At 51.9% G+C, this 21,153-nt stretch overlaps 2 protein-coding genes and 1 long non-coding RNA gene across 3 annotated transcripts; 2 read left to right on the top strand and 1 right to left on the bottom strand.

Moving 5' to 3' along the window:
- Positions 1–4,474: 4,474 nt before the first annotated feature.
- LOC141726355 (uncharacterized) lies at positions 4,475–15,813 on the bottom strand. Its single transcript, XR_012577615.1, has 2 exons — positions 14,597–15,813; positions 4,475–7,371 (listed from the first exon to the last, which is right to left on the bottom strand). It is a non-coding gene; the product is annotated as an uncharacterized LOC141726355 (long non-coding RNA).
- A 536-nt stretch (positions 15,814–16,349) lies between these two features.
- On the top strand, positions 16,350–19,819 carry LOC141726310 (uncharacterized; the record flags this gene model as incomplete). Its single annotated transcript, XM_074531060.1, is given in 3 exon segments — positions 16,350–16,413; positions 16,568–16,711; positions 16,714–19,819. Coding segments are annotated over 3 exon segments (600 nt in total), but the record flags the coding sequence as incomplete, so codon positions are not given.
- Positions 17,905–20,863, top strand: LOC141726309 (uncharacterized). The gene is made up of 2 exons (XM_074531059.1): positions 17,905–18,005; positions 19,759–20,863. Exons 1-2 carry the CDS (start codon positions 17,905–17,907, stop codon positions 20,357–20,359), a joined length of 702 nt encoding a protein of 233 aa, XP_074387160.1. The 3' UTR covers positions 20,360–20,863.
- The last annotated feature ends 290 nt before the right edge of the window (positions 20,864–21,153 follow it).

Genomic DNA, 21,153 nt, shown 5'->3' with positions numbered 1-21,153 from the left:
CAGCCCAGCCCTGTGGGCGCAGAGCCCTGAGGGGCAGGGAGGGAGCATGGCAGCAGGCTTGGGGGCTGACGTGCCTGGGCTGGGAAAGGCAGCAGCCAGAGGGCCCGGGAAGTCTCTGTTGGTCAGACACCTGGGACAGGCTGTACAGGGTGTTGGGCTGGGGAGGCCTGAGCCCTGTGGGCAGGTGGGCCCCATACCTGTCACAGGACGGGGCCACACGCAGGAGCGTCATCACTGCGTCATCTGGCTGTGCTTCCGTGAGATCCAGCAGGGCCTCGTCCAGCCTGTGCTCAGCACAATCATTGGCCAGGAGCCACTGGTGGATGAACCTCACCATGGCGGGCACCTGGATAGTTGGATAACAAGCACCAGGAGACTTGGAAAGCTGCCAGAGGGAGCAATGTTCCCAGCTTCCCCAGAGAAGTGCTTCCCTTCCCAGCCCACTGCCATGTGGCCCCAAAGGCTCACAGCAACCAGCATTGCTTGGCTTGGGAGGCCAAGCAATTCCTGGGAGGATCAAACCCTGCCCACAGGCTGCTTACTTGGTTTGGATAGTAAAACTTTTCCTCTACAAGCATACACAGGAGGGCAGCGCTGGGCTTGGTTTGGAAGATGGGAGAGCAGGGCCTGAGCCCAGTGCCCATGGCGATGGTCTCTTCCTCCTGCATTCTCTTGATGAATTTCCAGACAAGCTGTAGGAGAAGGGCAGGAAGCCGGGGATGTTGCATGGAGCGCTGCACACACGGTGCTGGGCTGAGCAGGGACAGCAGGCCCCGCCCAGGTGAGGGTGGCTGCAGGTACCTGGGCTGTTCTGCGGAAGCGGCCACGGCTGGATTCCTGCTCTTGTGTGCGCTCCAGGGCTGCATCTGGCAAAGAGCGAGCGCAGCCACAGCTGAGGGGCTGCGGGAGAGGCCAGGGAACACAGCCCAGCCCTGAGCTCCCCAGGCAGGGAGAGCCCCGGGATGCCCCAGGGGATGGAGCAGGGCCACTGCGGCGTGTCTGCCCGGCCCCTCTTCCGTCCTGTCTGTGGGCATTTCCTCAAGGGATTGCATGGCATGGCATGGCATGGCATGGCATGGCATGGCATGGCATGGCATGGCATGGCATGGCATGGGGCCAAGCTGGCTGCAGGCACCAGTCCCACAGTCAGGCTCTGCCACTCACCCTTCTGCGGTGGATTGAATGGCACCACCTCCTCGGTCTCCTGTGATGGGGCAGCTCGTGGGCCTTCTTCCTCCTCCTCCACCCAGGCCATCTTGGGCACTACCGGGGGTCTCTGTTCCATAGCTTTTACTGGGTTTGGGGCAACTTGCAGGAGAGATGCCTTGGAAAAGCTCCAAGTCACCAAGTCCTGCAGTTGTGCCTGGAAGGCACCTTCAAGAGAGAAGCCTCAGGAAGGCTGCAGGACAGCAAGTCCTGCACTCGCTCTCAAGGGCTCCTGCCACAAGGACAGGAGACTGCTGTCAAGGATTGTGGTCTGGCCTCGAGCCACCTGCAGAAAAGAAGCCTCAGGGAGACCACGGCTCAGCAAGTCCTGTGGTCTGGCCTCGAGCTCAGCTGCAGGAACAAGGCCTCGGGAAAGCTCCAGGTGGGACGCGAACGAGCGCGCTGTGCGGGGGCTCCTCACGGCACCGCTCTGTCCCGTCCCGTCCCTTCGCGTGCTCCGAGCACTGTGGCCTGCTCTTGTCACCGCCAGCTCCTATGTCACCACGTGTCACAAAGGGCCCTTGGACACCCGGTTCCATGTCACAGTGACTGTGCTGCACCGTGTCACCAAGGGCCCTTGCACACCCTGCCACCTGCCCTGGGGCCGCCCCCAGCCCAGCCAAAGTGGCCCAGTCTGGACGGAATGCCTGGCCCCAGGTGTCTAAGGCAGCCCGACAGGATCTTTAGGAAGGGCTCAGAGCATCAGCAAACGCCGCCTGGCTCTGCCGGCTCAGTCCTACCCCCATATCTTTTCCTGAGAGCATTTGAATTTCTAAATGAGAATCATTTGAAGGGAGGGGATTTACATTTTCCATTTCAGAGAAGGCTTCTGCCTTCCTTAGCAGACACGTCTCTCTTCAAACCAAGACAACTGCTTATCATTTTGCAGATGTGCAGTTGCTGGGCAGCCCCATTTTACACCAGGGACCTGGAGAACTATTCCCAGCAACTGGGAAAATCCTAGGTGGTCCAACCACCCATAGATGAGGTCTCCAAATTTGCCCCGAAAGTGGGTCCAGCTTTTATAGGCCAAAAAGAGCAAGTCCAAGTGTCCTGATGATATTTTCAGCCCAGAAAGCCCTGCTGCTGATGGCACACTTCACAACCAGCGGGAGACACAGCTAGGCAAAAGCCCAGACCTCTGCTGGGAGGCTTTCTCCTCAAACACCCTTCAACCAAGCCTCCATGCAAGTCAGTTGGGAAAGTTTCTTCAAATGATCCATTTCTGGCATATAACTACACCGGGTTATGTGAAAGATTCTAAAGCAGCAGCTCTGGACTCAAAGAGCCAGCACTAAGAGTCCCTGTCATCTGTTTGTAGCTAAATCACACGCTGGGGGACTTGAAGGAGTTTGGAACAAGCTAGAGAGCGGACCTCTGAGTGTTTTAGATGATGCCATTGCTTTTTCTTCTCTTCTACATAGACAGGCAGGGTGAGTTTGGCTCACATCTCCACCGCATGGCTCACAGGGCCGCAAGACTTGTAGTTACAAGAGCTTTGAAGGATTTCTTGGCCAAGAAGACACGGCCAACAAGGACATTTATGTTTTGCACCCAATCCTTCAATATTTCGTCTTACGGACTCATGCTCTGGGGGTCTCTAGCTGGTCAGAGTGACTCCAGATAAGTTAGAAAGTCTCTTTTCCCAGCCCGGCGGTTGAAGGAGGAGTCAGAGCTCTTCATTTCTCCGTCACAAGGTTGTTTATTGTATCTTATCTATACCATTCTTTCTCCTGTCCTGCTGAGGTCTGCTCAGCAAGACAGTCTAAGGCACTCTGCCTCCCCCGGGGCGGTGTTATCTTTTTATACTAAAAACAACTACGTGTACAATATTTGCAGTTCCTTTCCAATACCTATCATCTACGTTAGACAGTGAGCTTCTACACTAAACCAATCTAAAAGTGCCAACATCACAGCAGAAGATGGAGGCCAAGAAGAAGAAGGAGAAAGGCTGGATATGCCCAGAGTCCTCCATCCTATCCCCTGAAAGCCCGTTCTAAAAACCCCCAAAATCAATTTTTCCACTCTGTGATAAATTCACTATCATTCTACTTAAACTTTTGTGGCTTGTCATTCTTCCTACAAGGTTGGTAATTGTTTTTGCCAAGGGCTAAATCAAAGGCACAAGGGTCTTGGGCTCTGTGTCAAAGTCTCTGAGCCCTCTGACAGGGTCTCGAGTCTTGCAGGGCAGCCAGAGGAATTTCCTGGGTTCCCACATCATGCTACAGTGTAAGCCTCCTTAGCCAATCCTGCTATGACACACAAACCTACCTCACTGCATCCTAAACTTCTTGTTTACCATTGTAACTACTTGGATTTTTTCTAGATCTTGAACTCTAAAACCCTTAACTTTCCTCCACTTCAACTTTCCTCCCTGTGTCTCTGCTATAAACTAGAAATCCGCATTCTTGCTTCTAGAGCCTAGGTTTGGGAGCCCTTTCCAAGGTCTCCGATCAAATCCTGTGTTTAATTCTAAGCTTTGCTGACAAGACCAAAGGTCTCAGATTTCCCTGCATTTGGGTTTCCAACAACACTGATGCTGTTAATTCCAGAGTGCCCGGGATGCGTCTTGCAAGTCAACTCTGGCAGGATGAAGGCGGCCGCCGGGGGGCTGCTTGTGGCCTCTGACAGCCCATTGCTCGGGGCTTGCCAGCGCCCCAGCCCCTCAGGGGCTGCCCCAGCCCGGCCAAGCTGCCCGGCAGCAGCGCCGCAGCCCCACCGCAGCTCCAGAGCAGCCCCATCCAGAGGCACCTGGGAGCCCTCAGCAAGGCAGCCAGCAGCACACGGGCACGAGGACACGGGTGGCGCTTCCTGCCTGGCACAGGGCTTGTGGCCATCTCCAGGCACCGCTCTGGCAGGGATGCCCGCAGCTGCGGCCCCTGCCCAGCCGCTCTGTGGGCAGCACAAAGGCTTCAGCAGAAGCACCACAGGCCAAGGGGCTTCTGGCCAATTTTCCTGCAGCACTGCACGCCTGGGCAGCTGGCTGAGCACGAGCACCCTTTTCCCCCTCCTCCCCTATGCCCTACGGACCCTGGGCAGGAAAAGAAAGATCCTGGGAATCTGTTTTTTGTAACACATTCTATATTTACATCGTAAAAGAAAACAACAAAGTGAAAAGAAGATTCTCGGAGTAAAAGGAAATATCTCCTGACTCAAGTGGTGTGTTCTGGTTTGACACTGGCACAAGGCCAAATGCCCACATGAAAATACACCTTCTCTGGTGTCTGCTGTGAGATTTTGACCAGGAATAAACAAAGCAGGCTCTCACTTGAAAAAGAAGAAAAGTTTATTAACTAAACTACAAAGACAATTACTAAACTACACACAAAAGGAAGAAAAGGAAAAAAAAAGAAAAACACAAGGAAAATGAAACCTCACAAAAACACTCTCCTCCTCCTCCTCCCCCCCAAATTCCCAATACAATACAATCCAAAATCAATTCTGGGTCCAGCACCACCCTTTAGAATGCTCAACTTCAGTTCCTCGAGAGGAGAGGGAGTCCTTCCATGTGTCGTGGTGGCCTTTTCCCTCCTTGTTCCGGTGCTCTCACCACTGGACCAGAAATCAGGGCTGCTTCCAGGGTTGTCCTTTTAAGGAGGCTGTGTCCAGTTCCAGAAAAGCTCAGTCTCTCACCTCTGGGACATCTGCCCCCCCCATATTTTATATACCCCCTGGGGCCGAGGGGTACCCACACTGAATCTTCTTTGGCTCTGGGACATTTCTCCCCCTGGACTCAGTGTCTGTATTCCAGGGAAACATAGCTCTGTCCATGGCTACACAAAAGAGTCCAGCATAAAATGCCACTCCCTCTTCTCCATCTTCCTAACATCTCTCACTCTCTCTCTCTCTGGTCCAGACCTTCATCACTCGCTTATTTCCTTCGTCCTCCTCCACTCTTATCTCTCGTCTAGGAAGGGTTAGTGTTCTGTGAAGTTTTCATTGTCCAAAGAAAGGGTTAAAAACTCCTCCAAGCGGCTGGACTCCTGGCTGCACCCCCGCCACCATCTCCTCAGCCGGGCTGCCTGCTGCCAGCACATGTTTACTGCTTTCAAGGTAACGGCACACAAACACCGGCTGCACTCTCTCTGTCTGTCTCCAAGGTGGCGGGGGGGGGAACAGGCTGCCCATTGCTTCCCGGCATTTCCTTACTTCTTCCTTCCACCCTTGGGGGGGGGCCAGGCCTACCTCTCCCGGGCCGGGCCGCATGGCTTTTCCCCTCCCCCAGCCCAGCCAGCAACTGGGCCGGGGGAGAGACTCAACTCCTTCACCGCCGGAAATCCAAAGAGGAGCTGCCAGGGGGAGAGCCCTGCTTTTACCCTGTGTTCTCGGAGGTGGACCCAGTGCCCAGTGGTTGGGCCAGATGGCAATATTCAAATCTGAGCACTCATTGGCCCCATCCACACAGCATCTCAGAAATCCTGTTTCCGGGTCAAACCATGACATGGCCCCAGCAAAAAGAGCTTCTGGGATCAGCTATAAATACAGGTATTTATAGGGATACTCATCAGATTTTTCATCAGTTTCTATTTTTAATTTTTACTCATCAGCAGTTTCTATTCCCAATTTTTACGTCACAATTCTATACACAATTGTGATTTAATTTTTCTCAGGATGTATCTTCATGGAGTATCCCCAGATGGTTGGGGTCCGGTTTCCGAAAGAAGAAAGACGAATCCCATCTGGTGGGGTCCAGCTCTCCAGATGTGAGTCCACTTCTTAATTGCAGAGACTATAAATCTAATAACAGTGATGTCCAGCTTCCCTTGGTTGAAACCATAAATCCTTGAGGTGATGTTCATCTTCCTTTCTCAAGCTGTTTTTCTCTGCTTCAATAAGGCGTGAGATAAGCATGTTTCCTTTATAAGTATGGTAAAGCTATAGTTTCAAGGACACCAGCAATATTCTAAAATTAAACTTCAAAAGGTTATTATTGCAGAACTATTTAAGGATTAACTATAAGCAAAAAGCAACATCCTTAACGCTTTAATTCCAGTGCTCCTAAATCAACTAAAGATAATTGCAAACAAAGGATAGGTTCAAAGGCCTTCTTCCACGCTTTGCTTTCCTCAGTTATTATTGGAATTTGCAACTGTCCCATTGTCGGTCTCCACACATATCGCAATCACAAATACCCACATTGCCTGTATGTACCTGACACGAAACACAGCTTTGTATTTCACACTCCCAGCTGCTCCCTGCCCTGGGCCGTGCGGGCCGGCTCGGCCGGTGCTGGGCACAGGGAGCGCCCGCCCGAGGGGCAGAGCCCGCACCGAGCCTCCCCTGTCGGCGCTCCCCGCAGCTGCTGCAGGACGAGAGCCGAGCGGCCGAGCACCTGCGCTGGGCCCTGCCGCGCCTGCGGAGCCCACAGAGGCCCCTGCAAGAGGCGGCCGTCAGGTTCATTGCTGAGCCCCGAGCCCGGCGCCCCTCCCTGTCCCCGGCCCGGCTGCTGCCCCGGCTACAGCGGGAGCCGCGGCCGGGCCGCTGCAGCCCCGCCCGCCCTGGGCGCTGCCGCCGCCCTCCCGCAGCCGTGCCCTGGGGCGGCAGCGGACGGCAGGGCCCGGCAGGAGCCCTGCCCGGGAGGAGGGCGTTCGGCCGCAGGGCTGGCAGAGCCCGTGTCGGGCAGCTGTGCCGCCTGGCGCCGCCACATGATCTGTCTTGCCAGGGGTGGCCGGAGTGCTCATGATGGGGCAGAAGGAGGAGCTGCACGTCTTCACTGAGGGTGAGTCAGGGCAGCCGCGTGGCAGCGAGCACTGCTGGGCGGGGGCAGCTCCAAATGCCGGCCCCGCAGCTACAATCCCTGCCCGGGCTGCCCAGGGCTCTGCTCCCTGTACGGACGAGGGGCGGCGGGGACAGAGCCCGGAGAGCTGCCAGGGACACGTGGGGGATCCGTGGCCAGCACCTTCCGGCCGAAGCCATGGCAAGAGCCGGCTGGGATGGCCCTGGCAGAAGGCTTTCCTTGAATTCCCTCAATCTGGCCTCTGACCTTGGCTCTGTTGCTCTCTCTTCTAGCTCTTCAAGCCCTGAAGGAAGATGAGAGTCCATCGTGCATAAGCAAACTGCTTCAGATGACCTTTGATAGAAGATCTGCAGGACTTTGTTTGTCTGATGGATCAGATGTACCAGCGTCCATTAGCGATTTCCAGTGCCCATTGAAGATGGGAGCACCTGCAGAGCAGGATGGACCCGCTGGAGCTCCAGGCACAGCTCTGGCTGCTCAGAGATGAGCCTGTGCGAAGCTCCAGGAGCTCCTGCCATCTCTCTCCCTGTTGACAGCTCCTTCCCTTCCCTGCAGCCCTCAGGCCCTGCCCATCCCCTTTTCTGCCTCCCACCTCACCCCTTCGCTTCGCTTTCCCTTAATAAACTGTTTGGGTTTTTCACTTGACCCGCGTCTCCGTGGAGCTGAAGCGACGCAAAACCTGAGCCTGGGGACACGCAGGGCCCTGCTGCCGTTCTCCTCCGCGCTGCGTTCCCTGCACGGACAGAGAGGAACAAGGGCAGCTCAGGCTGCAGAGGTTCCTGTCCCGCTGCTCCCGGGGCCATTTCCAGCCAATCAGAGCGTTTGTCGCTGATGACTCATCAGTTGCCAGGAGCGGAATTTGGGGCGGGGGAGGTGGCCCCGGGGATGGGGATGGGGCGTGCGGGGGCAGCCGGGGCCGCACTGGTGGCACTGGGGGTGCTGGGAGCCCCCCCGGCCGCCGGGGGAGCGGGGGGCTGGGGGAGAAGGTGGGCCCCAAATTAACCCAAAGGGGGGTCGGGACTGCCAAAGGGAGCAGGAGGCGCCTGGAACCCCCAAAACCAAGCACGGGGGAGGGGACTGGGGACTGGGGGAACGATGGGGAAGGGGCGGGAGAGCGGGGAGAAGGAGGGGGAGGAGCCCCCAAACAGGATCAAGCCAACTTGATGTGGCCACCTTCAGAGGGGGACGGCAGCCAAAGGTAGCCAATGGTAGCCAGAGCTTTTTCCCAGTCCGTGTGAACCCAGTCTGTGCAATCCCAGTCCATATAATCTCAACCCAGTTTATCCCAGTCTGTATTGTCCTGGTCTGTATGGTCCCATTCCATATGGTCTCAGCCCATATTTGATCCCAGACTGTGTGGTCCTGCACACACGCCCAGGGTCTGGAATTCCAGTTCCCAGCCATGAAAAAATGTTCCTACCCTTGAAATTCCTTCCTATCCTCTCAAAAAAATGAAATAAAATTATAAACAAAAAAAAAATTAAAATTGAAATTGAATAAATTATTATAAAAATACAATATAAAAATTTCAAGTCTTCTTTACAATACTCCAACAATGATTCAACCCAAACCAACAACTATTACTATAATATTACCAATGCATATAAATAAACAAATTATATACCAAGAAATAAGTTTGAAAGTCTTAACTCAATAACTAATATACTTTAGATAAAAAATATCTAAAAAAACTAACATACAATCTAACACACCTTAGGAAAAACAATTCATATTACAAATACACTAAACAGAAAACCAAACACCACTATAATTTTTCATACATTTTAAGCAAACAATTAAACTTTAATAACATCCTTAAGTACTCTTGGAAAATTAATTTTTTTTTCAAACTTCTAATTTCAGGTGCGTGGTTTTATTTGGATATTGGTTTTTGGATTGTTTGGGTTAGATGATTTAAAAAATGAGATTTTTATAGGAATTTAATCAGCTGAGAAGGCAGCACTCTGCAAACAGAACTGACCGAAAATGAATCGGACAGAAATAAGTAACTCTGAAAGTTTTCTTTGCTATCAGATACATTCCACCCAGCCACCCTACACAATCCCCATCCCACTGCTCCAAATTGGGATCTCACTTCTACCAATCACCTCCCAATCCCAACTCACCCTGGTGGCGGTGGAATCAAGTGAGTCTGGCGTGAGACTGAGTTTTTGTGAGGCAGGAATAAGCAATTTGAGGTGGGATTGAGCCCTGTTGGGTTAAAATCCAGTTGTTTTCAGTGGGATTTGAGTGGTTTTGAAGTGACAGATTGATCCCTCTTGGCTTTTGGAGAGCAAAGACATGCAGAAGAGAAAAACATTTAAGCCAAACCAAAAGGAGAAGCAGCCAGGTGTGTTCCCAACATGGATCACAGGGAATGTGAGTGACCAGGGCTGTGCCCAATGTGCCTCCTCCAGTGGGGGATGGAGCTGGAGCAGCGCAGGAAGCTCTTCCCGCACTCAGGGCACTCACAGGGCTTCCCTTAGTGGCGCCTCCGTTGGTGTCGGGTCAAGTGAGAGCTCCTGGAGAAGCTCTTCCCACACTGGGGACACTCGTAGGGCCTTTCCCCAGTGTGGATGCACTGGTGTCTGACGAGGTGGGAGCTGTCCCTGAATTGGAAGGGCCTCTCCTCTGTGTGAATCCAATAGTGCCGGAGGAGACCTGACTTGATCTGAAACCCCTTCCCACACTTGGAACACTCACAGGGCCTCTCCCCTCTGTGGATCTTGTGGTGATGAATCAGGCTGGAGCTGCGGCTGAAGCTCTTCCCACACTCCCCACACACATAGGGCCTCTACCCAGTGTGGGTCCTTCGGTGCTGTGTCCGGTTTTCGGCTGTTTGAAGGGCCTGGAAAGGCCCGGGGTGGCCTTGGGGCAGCCCGCGTATCAAAGGACGAGAAGAGGCTTCAGTTCTTCTTTCGGTCTCTGTGTTTATTAATTGTTTATCTAAAAGATTTTCTTTTGGCCCGACAGAGGTCTGCTCAGCAGCCAGCCATGAGCACACTCCCGTCCCCTCCGGACAGTCACCTATCTTTATACCCAAAGTTGCGTGCACAATATTTATCATTTTTCCCCAATACCTTTCACCCTTATTGCCCGGTGCACTTTTAGTAATGACCAATCCCAAAGTGCCACCATCACCACAGAAGATGGAGGAGAAGAAGAAGAAGAAGAAGAAGAAGGACAGGACACGCCCCAATTCCTCCATCTTACTTCTCTAAACCCCCCTGTACAGAAATCCTAAACCCTGTGTCTCACTCTCTAACTAACTAATCCCTTCACCATTCACCCCGGTGAAACCCTCCTATCCTCATACAGGTGTCGTCTCCTGTGTAGGATCAAAGTCCAGCCACCAGACACTTCTGGCAACATTCCAGGACTCCCGAGCCCCCCAAGGGTGGTCTCGGTGACTCGGCACCTCAGTCCTGAGGTGCTGAGATCCCACAGTGCTGGATCAGAGTGGACCTCAGACTGAAGCTCTTCCCACATTCCTCACACTCATGTGATCTCTCCCCAGTGTGGATGTGTCGGTGCCTGACAAGACTGATATTCTGCCTGAAGCCCTGCCTGCAGTCGGGGCAGCGGAAGGGCCTCTCCTCTGTGTGCGTGCACTGGTGCTGGAGGAGATTGGAGCTGGTCTGAAACCTCTTCCTGCATTTATCACACTCATAGGGCTGTTCCCCAGTGTGGGTCCTCTGGTGCAGGATCAGGTTGGAGTTCCACCTGAAGCTCTTCCCACACTCCACACACATGTGGGGCTTCTCCTCACCATGGAGCTGCTCATGGAGCACCAGCTCCGAGCTCTGGCTCCATCTCCATTCCCCCAGGAGATCAGGTGTGTATGCTGGCAACCGTTTTGCTAGCACTGAATCAGTTCCCTAAGGGAGATGAAACAAATAGTCCCGTTCAAAAACACTGGGCCAACTGAACGCTAGAGGAGGGCCCACAGGTGGTAATTAGAAACGAGCTGGACGAATGGGAACGGGGCTGGAGGCTGATGCTCACAGGGAGAGGGTACGCAGCTGTCAAAAAGGACGGCAAAATCAGGTGGTGTCCACTTAAGTCAATTAAGGTGGACCTTCATCACGAGCAGAATGAGACTGACGAGAGTTGCGAGTTTCTGTTTACAGGACATGCTCATGGGACGTCCTCGTGACGCGTACATGCCCATTCCAGAGGAAAGTGACAGACCACCAAGCCGCCAGACAGCACCCGAGAGACCCGCATGGGTCAGACCCAAGCATCAACGGTGTTTCTGTGTGATTTTGCTGTTGGAGCTTGTCACCAGAGGGCAAACCAGCCCAGATCACTGCCCCCATCGGCCATTCAGGTGGGTCATGCGACACCTTAGTAGCAACAAGGTGCTCAGGGAAATCACCACACCAAACACCCCATCCTTCGTGCTCCGCATCACCGACCTGTTCCCAGGACAACCAAAGGTAGACCCCAATTCCCCACACGCCACACACATGTACCTATCCTACTGGTGCCCAGACTCAAACCCAGGAAAAAGCTACTGCAATCAACCAGGGTGGGGATATTGTGGGCACTGGGGCTGCGAAACCATTGTTACAGATGCCAGACCGTCGGGGCCTGGGTGGGATCCACAAGAGCCCGACAAATTCTTACAGTTCACCTGGGAACCCAGCGGATGCAAAACACCCGTCTTCCTCCAGGGAAGCTTTTATCGCAATCGCCATAAAATCCCAAAAATTCGGAAATGCACTAGCTATAACATGACGGTCTTGCAGCCACATCACCCCAGTTGGGCCATAGGCAGAACGTGGACAGTAGTCCTTCAAGGGTCAAAAGAGAGAGTGAATGTGCGAATTATCAGGCTCCAACTGTCGGCGCCCCGAGCAGTCAGACCCAACAAAGTGATTAAAAGGGTGCTGAAAGGGAGAAACGCAACCTACCCTAAAACCTTACCCACAGGGGTCAGCAAAGTCCCAACCAGCCATGCGGAAGCCTTTCAGATAGACCCCTCAGCCGGGTCAGACTCGGACACAATCCTTCGTATGTTAGAAGCTACCTTTATATCCCTGAATGAATCCAACCCTAACCTAACCGAATCCTGCTGGCTTTGCTACGATGTCAAACCTCCCTTTTATGAAGGAATCGCTTTAAACACTCCCTTCAGTTACTCCACAGCCGATGCCCCTCACCAGTGCAGATGGGAAACCCCTCGCAAAGGAATCACCCTGAGTCAAGGCACAGGCCAGGGCAGATGCTTTGGCAATGCAACCCTAGCTAGGCGGAGAGGCAACGTCTGCACCAAAGTTGTCGAGCACGACAGGAAAAACAATAAGTGGGTAGTACCATCCGCACCTGGGATGTGGGTTTGCCAGCGATCTGGAGTGAGTCCCTGTGTGTTCCTTGCCAAATTCGATGACTCTAACGACTTTTGTGTCCAAGTTCTGATTGTTCCTAGGGTCCTGTACCACTCAGACGAAGAAGCGTACCACCTTTTTGAGGAACCCAGCCGGCTCCACAAAAGAGAAATACTAACAGGTGTAACTATCGCGATGTTGCTCAGTTTAGGAGCAGCAGGAATGGCAACGGGTGTCTCAGCCCTAGCGACACAGCACCAAGGACTGTCCCAGCTGCAAATGACCATCGATGAGGACCTGCAAAGGATTGAGAAATCCATCTCCTTCCTGGAGAAGTCAGTCTCCTCACTCTCGGAAGTGGTCTTGCAGAACAGGTGAGGTCTGGATCTCGCACAAAGAGGCCTGTGTGCCGCCTTGAGAGAGGAGTGCTGCTTCTATGCAGACCACACAGGAGTCGTAAGAGACTCCAGGGCAGAACTCCGAAACAGACTGGCTCAGACGCAGAAGGACAGGGAAGCCCAACAGGGCTGGTTCGAGTCCTGGTTCAATCAATCACCATGGCTAACCACTCTGATTTCTACCCTAATAGGACCGCTGGCATTGCTGCTTCTAGCGGTTACCTTCGGACCATGCCTGCTGAACAAGTTGGTCTCATTCGTTCAGACCCGCCTGGAACGGGCCAACATCCTGTTTATCGGCCGCCGAATCCAACCAGGGAACACTGCCAGCCACAAGTCCTAAACTTGTCTGGCAAAAACTTACTCAGGTTTACCAAACCCCTTTCCCTTACCGAACTACAACCTTATACCTCATTTCAGTACCTATGTATATGACTACCTCATTCATTTGTGAAAAAGGAGGGGGGAGATGTGATAGATAGGGTCAGGCGTTTGGAAGTTTTCGCAATGTTACGGGAAGGCAGGGCCCCTGTCTCCTTAGATAAGAAAATTAACATAGGAATGTAACCCCCTAAACCAGATGCGGGTAACTTTCCATTCCCTACCCAGTAACTTTCTACCACTTACTAACCATAGATGGTAAAGACAGACCCCCTATGATGTAGAAAAACCCTAAATTATAAAACCCCATGAGAAGAGATAATAAAGGCCATTTGACCGTCCATTGACGCCATTGGCGTCCGTGTGTTTCATAGGCCCGAGCGACCCTGGAGAGTGGGTCGCCGTGCCGCATCCTCAGAACTAGGTCGCCAGCCTTGTATCAGAAGGCTACAGTTGTGAATACTGCTTGTAATGTAATAGAGTTTAGAATTGCCTATTCTTGTGTTGCAGAGAGTGTGACACAGTTAGCCCATAGAACTTTGCTTCTTCCAAAAAAAAAACCAGGGGAAATGTTGGGAATTTAGCTGACTAGAGACTGGAAAACTACAAGGCCATGGCTATTCCAAGTCCTGCACCTGCAAGACAGTGTGTCCTTGGGCCTAGCTGAGTATCATAACCAAGTGGACAGAGAGACGTGAGAAGTAGAGAACGTAAGCCCAAAGAAATGAGGAAGAGTTGATGGTATAGTTCAACCAATAGATCGCTTGGCTTACAGAATATTCCTAAGCTTACTACTTGCTATATAAGTGTTTGATGCTTTCTTCAATAAACGGGACCTGTGGTGAACCATCTGGTGTCCTGGTCTCCATCCTTCAACAGTCCAGTCCCTCCCAGTATGATCCCAAGATGAGCTCAGTGTGCTCCCAGTCCCTGGCAGCATGAACCAGTTGTGCTCCACCTTGTTCCAGTTGCTCTCTTTCACACTCACTTTCCTTCCAGTCACTCCCAGTATGTCCCAGTGTAGCCCAGTTCCCTCCAGCATGTTCCCACTCACTCCCAGTTCCTTCCAGTATGATCCCATTTCCACCCAACCACTCCCAGTCAACCTCAGTGTAGTGGAACTCACTGCCAGTATGGTCCCTGTCACCTCCAGCATGATCCCAGTTCTTCCCAGTAAAAGTCCAGCAGTTTCCAATCACTCCCAGCATGCAGTCAGTCACTCCCAGTGTATCCCATTTGCCTCTAACATGGTCTCAATTTCCCCTTTTCAAGCTCCTGCTCACTCCCAGTATGATCGCAGTGCAGCCCACTCCCTGGCAGTGCTGTCACTGCTGGGATCCCCCAGCCCTGTGTGTGTTCCCCCCTGGCGGATGTGCCGAGAGGAGCCCCAAGGGCTGGCAGTGGCCAGGCAGGGTTGCCAGCAAGGCCCAGTTTGGATGTGCAGCCCCCAGTTTGCCAAGTTTGCCTCTTCTTTGGCCCAGGCCAGGTTCCCCCCGCCCGCAGCGGCTGGGAGCAGCCGAGAGCCCCGCGCTGCCCATCCCGACCTGTCCCGGCTCCATCCCCGCTCCTGGCACGGGCTGCGAAGGCTGCGGGAACGGGGCAGCGAGGGTGTGGCTGCTGCTGGGGGAGGAGGAAGAGGGAGGGAAGGGCAGGGATGAAGGGGGAGGAGGAGGCGGGGTCGGGGGGAAGAGGAGGAGGAGGGGGAATGGAAGGGGTGGGATGGAAGAGGAGAAAGAGGTGGAGATAAGTCAGAGGAAAAGGAAGAGGGGGAATGGAAGAGGGGGAGCGGGAGGATAAAGAAGAGGGAAGGAGGCGGGGTTAGGGGGAAGAAGGAGAGGGAGGAGAGATGGAGGAAGAGAAGGAGGTGGAGATCAGACAGAGGAGGAGCAGGAAGAAGAGGAAGAGGAGGGACAAAGGCGGATCAAGGCTGAGCAGACGGAGGCGCGCTCGAGCCCTGCCTAAATTCGCAGCTCCCACCTGCTGGATCATCGCCCCCCCCCCCCCCGTCACGCAGGTGAGCCAGGAGGGGGATCGCGGCCCGGATATCCCGGGGGGTCCCTGGGTTGCCTTTTTTGGGGGATGTTTGGAGAATGAAGCAGTCCAAGGCTGAGTGGAAAAGGCCCCTCGGGGGGACATCGGGGGGTGCCGGTAGCGGCTGCCGGCAGAGGCAGCCTGGAGGAGCAGAGCCCTGTGTCCCCCAGGAGCCCAAAGGGGGGAGCCCAGAGAGGGGGGAGCGCCGCCATTGGCGGGAGCCTCAAGAGCCTGGAGAGGGGCAGGGGGGACTCCTTGGAGCCGCTGCAGCCCCGAGCAGAGAATGAGGGGAGAAGGGAGCCCGGGAGCCCAAAGAGCCCCGGCATCCCGAAATGGGGAGAGCCAAGAGGGGGGAGCTTTTGGCATTGCTGGGACTGCCAGCAGCCTGGGCAGGGCGGGCACCGAGGAGAAGGGGGACCCACAATCCAAGTGTGACCCCAGCAGATGGGACAGGGGGGAACCCCCAAACACCAAAGGGGAGGGACCAGGGACAAGCAACTCCTGTGAGGCTTTTTCAGGGCTGAATCTTGGTGTTTGGGAGGGATTTCTGGAGCCTAGCTGTCCGGTGACTTGTACAGATGGACTTGGGCAGAAGGACCTTGAAACTCATCATGTGCTGGGGGAAGATAAAACAGGGAAGCCTTATAAATATGATTGTCTGGCAAAGGAATTTGGGAATATAGAAGCTATAAGCAAGATTGAGATGAAAGCAAACTTTGGGATACCTTAGTTACTGAGCAACTGGAAAACAATGGTGTGGCCCAACTGAAGGTAATCCCCTTTTGATGAAGCAATTCCCTCTGCTTGCAGCCTGATCCAAGGGTCAGAGCAGACCCTACTAGCTTAGCACAAGGGGTCCAAAGTGTAGTTTGTAGGGCTTGAAATGTAACACAGTGTGGTGATGTAATGCTTCTTAAAGGCTGTATGTAAATGCTCTAGGATTTGTATCTTGTACTAGATTGGTTAGTGAGAAATAGAATATTCAACCCAGAAGAATATTTATTGTGTTGTAACGGGAACCTTACTCTCTTACACTCTTACCCTCTTCCTATCTCACCCTCTCATGCTCTCTACCCCTCTTTTCTCTCGGACCTGCTCCAAGCTGTGGCTGGCAGCTCCAAGCAGGGCCCTGCACCCAGGCCCTTTGCAATAAACTGCAAGTTCCATGACCTGGCTTCAGAGATCTCTCGTCTCCGTCCGTCCCGACCTTGCTACCCCCCAACACTCCTACAAACGTGCTCATCCCTTGTTTCCCCCAATCCAGGATTTCCCATTGCTAACGCCTGGGAGGCTATGATGAAGAGGAAGATGCCCCAGGACACTGAGGCAGGTGAGGAGGAAGTCAGTGCCCCATTTCCCCTCTGTGCTGCTCCATCTCCCAGCCCAGCATGGCCCCAGCTGCAGCTCAGCCCTGGGGGGATCTCCTTGCCCTTGCCTATGGCACGGAGGCAAATCCCATCCTGTCCTTGTCCTTCCTCCCCCAGAGCAGGAGCTGAGCATGGAGAGCAGGGAGGACAAATGCCCGCGGCAGAACCTGGTGGCAGAGGCCGTTTTGAGCAGCTCCACGGCGCACGAAGCCAACGGGGAGGAAAAGCCGCGGAGATGCCGCACGAGGAGTGGCTGCAAACACGGCGGGGATCTGAGGGGGAAAGAGCCAACCTGGGCCGGGAAGGCGGCCGGAGATGGAGCCAGAGCTCGGAGCTGGTGCTCCATGAGCAGCTCCATGATGGGGAGAAGACCCAGACGTGCGTGGAGTGTGGGAAGAGCTTCAGGTGGAGCTGCAGGCTGATCCAGCACCAGAGGACCCACACTGGGGACTGGCCCTACGAGTGTGGGGAGTGTGGGAAGAGCTTCAGGAAGACCTCCAACCTTATCGTCCATCAGAGGAGCCACACTGGGGAACGGTCCTATGAGTGTTCAGAGTGTGGGAAGAACTTCAGCTGGAGCTCCCAACTGATCACGCACCAGAGGATCCACACTGGGGAGAAGCCCTATGAGTGTGGGTGTTGGGAATTTAGCTGAATAGAGACTGGAAAAGTACAAAACCGTGGTTAATTCCAAGTCCTGCACCTGTGAGATAGTGTGTCCTTGGGCCTAGCTGTAGTATGATAACACATAGTGAAAGAGACATGAGAAAAGAGAGATGTAACCCCTAAGGAATGAGGAAGAGTTCATGGTATAGTTTAACCAATAGATTGCTTGGCTTACAGAATATTCATAAGCTTATTATTTGCTGTATAAGTGTTTGATGCTTTCTTTAATAAACTGGACCTGTGATGAACCAGCTGGTGTCCTGGTCCCCTTCCTTCGACAAATGGTTGACCCCGAACGCTGACCCCTCGTCTCGCACTAAAAGAAAAAGGGGAAGAGCACGCCACGGGCGAGGAAGTTGGAGTTGGGTCCTATTTGCAGCCGGGACAATGCCGGAATTTTGAAGCACCCTCGGGGTTCACATCGGTGACTCAAGCCATACGTGTCTGCCAGAGCTTGGAAAGCTGCAAGAGCGCTCACGAAATAGGTATGAATAGGCAACAGCACATAATTTATTTGCCGCATATTTAGAAAGGCAATGACTAAAGGGGATAGATTTAAAAAAGGAGCTACTAGGGTTGTTACCCTACGGCTATGCTAAAGAAGTTTTCCTTAACCCACATACGGTCCATGAACTCTCAGAACGGAGAAAATTTGGGGATATACTGTGGGAAGCAGTGTTAGAAGATTATAAGACAGCAAAGAAACCGAGCAAGCCATGGTGGGTGATGCACAATAAGCTGGAGCCGCGGCTCAGGGCACCTGCGGGCTGTGCCCCTCTGAACTCGGCATGGGCGCTGCGCCATGGAGAGCAGCCGCGGCGAGCGGCCGCCTGAGATGCTGCTCTGTAGTGGCGGTAGCGGCGGCAGCCACGGGGGGAGCGGAGCTGCCGTGGGGGGAGCGACCCGCGCAGCCACGGGTGCTGCGCACGCATTGATTCAGCCTGCCGGCGAGTTTCGCGAAACAAAGAACCCAGCGCGGGGGGGTCGCCAGCTCCGACACAGGCGCCACGGGACCGAAGCGCTTTTCCAGCGGGAGCGCTTCTCCCTCCGCCCCGCAGCCGGCAAAAGCTTCAGCTTTAGACCTAACAGCTGTAATAAATGTGACTCTTGTCAACAAAAGAAGAGATCCTTACTGCAATTAAGAAACCAGTGATAATAAACAAGCGACACCAAGGACCATTACTATCAAGACGTTTCTCACCTAAGTTAAAAGGAGTTTTTGTTCTTCCTAGCAGAGACTGTAAAAGAGACTTTAACTATCAGAAGCCTAAATAACTCAGATGGTAGAACATTAAACTCTGAAATTGTATTTTGAAAAATTTAAAAATGTTAAAAATGTGTTAAAGTGATTGTAGAAGTAAGATGTAATGAGTGTGGGTTTTGTATTTTTTAAGCTTTGTTTAGATGTGATAGATGTAAAAGCAAGCACTGAATTCAAAAGAATTTTTCCACAAGTATACCTTGAACAAACTTTTTATGTTTAAGTGCATTCAAGTATAAAAATGCTGAAGCAAACACGTGAAAAAAAGTTGTTTTAGTTTAGTATTTTAGAATCGGGCCTGTAAGTAAGTTATAGTAAATGCTATATTCCATTTCTATAGTAAGTTTTATTTGTTACTAAGTAGATTAAGTTAAATTATCTATTAAGTGCCATTAAATGGTAAATACTGTTAAGTTTAAGTTTTGTTAAGTTTATCTTCTGTTAGGTTGAGTGCTGTTCACTTTAATTTCTGTTAAGTTTAAGTGTTATTAAGTTTAAGTAAAGTTAGATTCTGTTAAGTTTAAATTATATTAGGTTTAAGTTATGTAGAATTTAAAGTCAGTTAAGTTTTGTTAAGTTAAAAAGTTTTAATTATTTTAAGTCTAAATGCTATTAAGTTTAAGGGATGTTAGATAGATTTATGCTTTTATGATAGGCGTTTATTTTCTGACTTGTGTGTAAAGTGTTGTTGTGGACATCAGAGAAACTTTAGTTAAAAGAGACAATCAGAAGCATTTGTGAGTAAAGCCATTTCTGTTTGAAGTAGATCTGCTGTTTGAGAATAGAAAGCAAACGAGGCAGGTAAAACCTGCGTACACGTTTCTCCTTTAGCTTATTTTTGTAGGTTGTATTAGCACACCTGAGTTTTGTTTGAGCCTTGTAGCACATAAAATTCTTTTTGTATCTGTCATATAGCATATCCTATAAATAGTGATAGCCTTTTCAGTTTGTTTCCCTAGCTTAGACCCCTTGTTAGAGAGAAACCTTGCTAGCTGAGAATACTGTTTAGTTGTTAGAGTTGCCTATTCTTGTGTTGCAAAGAGTGTGACACAGTTAGCCCATAGAATTTTGCTTTTCCAAAAAAATAAAAACAGGGGAAGTGTTGGGAATTTAGCTGAATAGAGACTGGAAAAGTACAAAACTGTGGTTAATTCCAGGTCCTGCACCTGCGAGATAGTATGTCCTTGGGCCTAGCTGTAGTATGATCATACATAGTGAAAGAGACATGAGAAAAGAGAGATGTAACCCCTAAGGAATGAGGAAGAGTTCATGGTATAGTTTAACCAATAGATTGCTTGGCTTACAGAATATTCATAAGCTTATTATTTGCTGTATAAGTGTTTGATGCTTTCTTTAATAAACTGGACCTGTGATGAACCAGCTGGTGTCCTGGTCCCCTTCCTTCGACATGTGGGGACTGTGGAAAGAGCTTCAACCAGAGCTCCCACCTTATCCAGCATCAGAGGATCCACACTGGGGAGAGGCCCTATGAGTGTGGGGAGTGTGGGAAGAGTTTCAGCTGCAGGTCTGACCTGTCCAAGCACCAGAGGACCCACACTGGGGAGAGGCTCTATGACTGTGGGGAGTGTGGGAAGAGGTTTCTGACCAGCTCCAATCTCCTCTGCCACTATCAGAGTCACACAGAGGAGAGGCCCTTCCAGTGCCCTGAGTGCAGGAAGGGATTCAGGGACAACTCCACCCTCATCAAGCACCGGCGCATCCACACTGGGGAGAGGCCCTACGAGTGTGATAAATGCAGGAAGAGGTTTCAGACAAGCTCCCATCTCCTCCAGCACTATTGGATTCACACAGAGGAGAGGCCCTTCCACTGCCTCGACTGTGGGAAGGGATTCAGGGACAACTTCACCTTCATCAGACACCGGCGCATCCACACTGGGGAAAGGCCCTACGAGTGGCCCCAGTGTGGGAAGAGCTTCTCACAGAGCTCTCACTTGAACAAACACCAATGGAGGCACCGGTAAGGGAAGCCCTGTGAGTGCCCCAAGTGCGGGAAGAGCTTCGTGTGCTGCTCCAGCTCCATCCCCCACTGGAGGAGGCACTTTGGGAACAACCCTGATCACTCACATTCCCTGTGATCCATGTTGGCAACACACCTGGCTGCTTCTGCTTTTGGTTTGACCTTAATTTTCTTCTGCTTCATCTTCATCCCTTAGAAACAGCCCAAACAGGGTTAAATAAAATAATGTGATCAAAGATGTCTAAAGTCCTAGAATTTCAGAGGTTTTTAAAGGGGAATTGATGGTTAGGAGACAATATTCTGGAAGATTTGTGCGGTCTGTGAGGGGGTCTGTGTTCTCCATCTCTTTGCAGTCCAAAAGCCAATATGGTCATCCCAAAAAAATTTAATCCCGTGCCAAAGAACTGAATTTAATTCATACAGGCTCAATCCCACTTCAAAATGCCTTGTTCCCACACTAAAAAACTCAATCCCATGCCAAACTCACTCCATTCCACAGCCACCAGAGTTAGATGGAGTTGGAAGGAGATTGAGAGAAGTGGGATTGCAATTTGGAGCGGTGGGATGGGGATTGTGTGGAGCTGGCTGTGTGGGATATATTTGATAGTAAATAAAACTTTCAGAGTTAGTGATTTCTGTCGCATTCATTTTTAGTCAGTTGCAGTTCTGTTTGCAGAATGCCACCTTCTCAGCTGATTATTTTTGTGTCTTCCTTTCTCTTCTGCCTCTCTTTCCTGCTCTGTTTCTCTCTCAGTGTCTCTCTTGAGCCAGGGCAGCTGCCACCAAAGATCCTCCCCT

The sequence above is a fragment of the Zonotrichia albicollis genome, chromosome 34 (assembly GCF_047830755.1).
Source record: "Zonotrichia albicollis isolate bZonAlb1 chromosome 34, bZonAlb1.hap1, whole genome shotgun sequence".
NCBI lineage: Eukaryota > Metazoa > Chordata > Aves > Passeriformes > Passerellidae > Zonotrichia > Zonotrichia albicollis.
Note: the sequence above shows the minus strand (reverse complement) of the source record. Positions and strands in the feature narration are given on the sequence as shown.

Coding starts and splice junctions, on each gene's coding strand:
- LOC141726309 (XM_074531059.1), top strand. CDS start 17,905: ATGGGCGCTGCGCCATGGAGAGCAGCCGCGGCGAGCGGCCGCCTGAGA. Junction 18,006..19,758: donor ACGGGGGGAGCGGAGCTGCC/GTGGGGGGAGCG, acceptor GTGATGAACCAG/CTGGTGTCCTGGTCCCCTTC.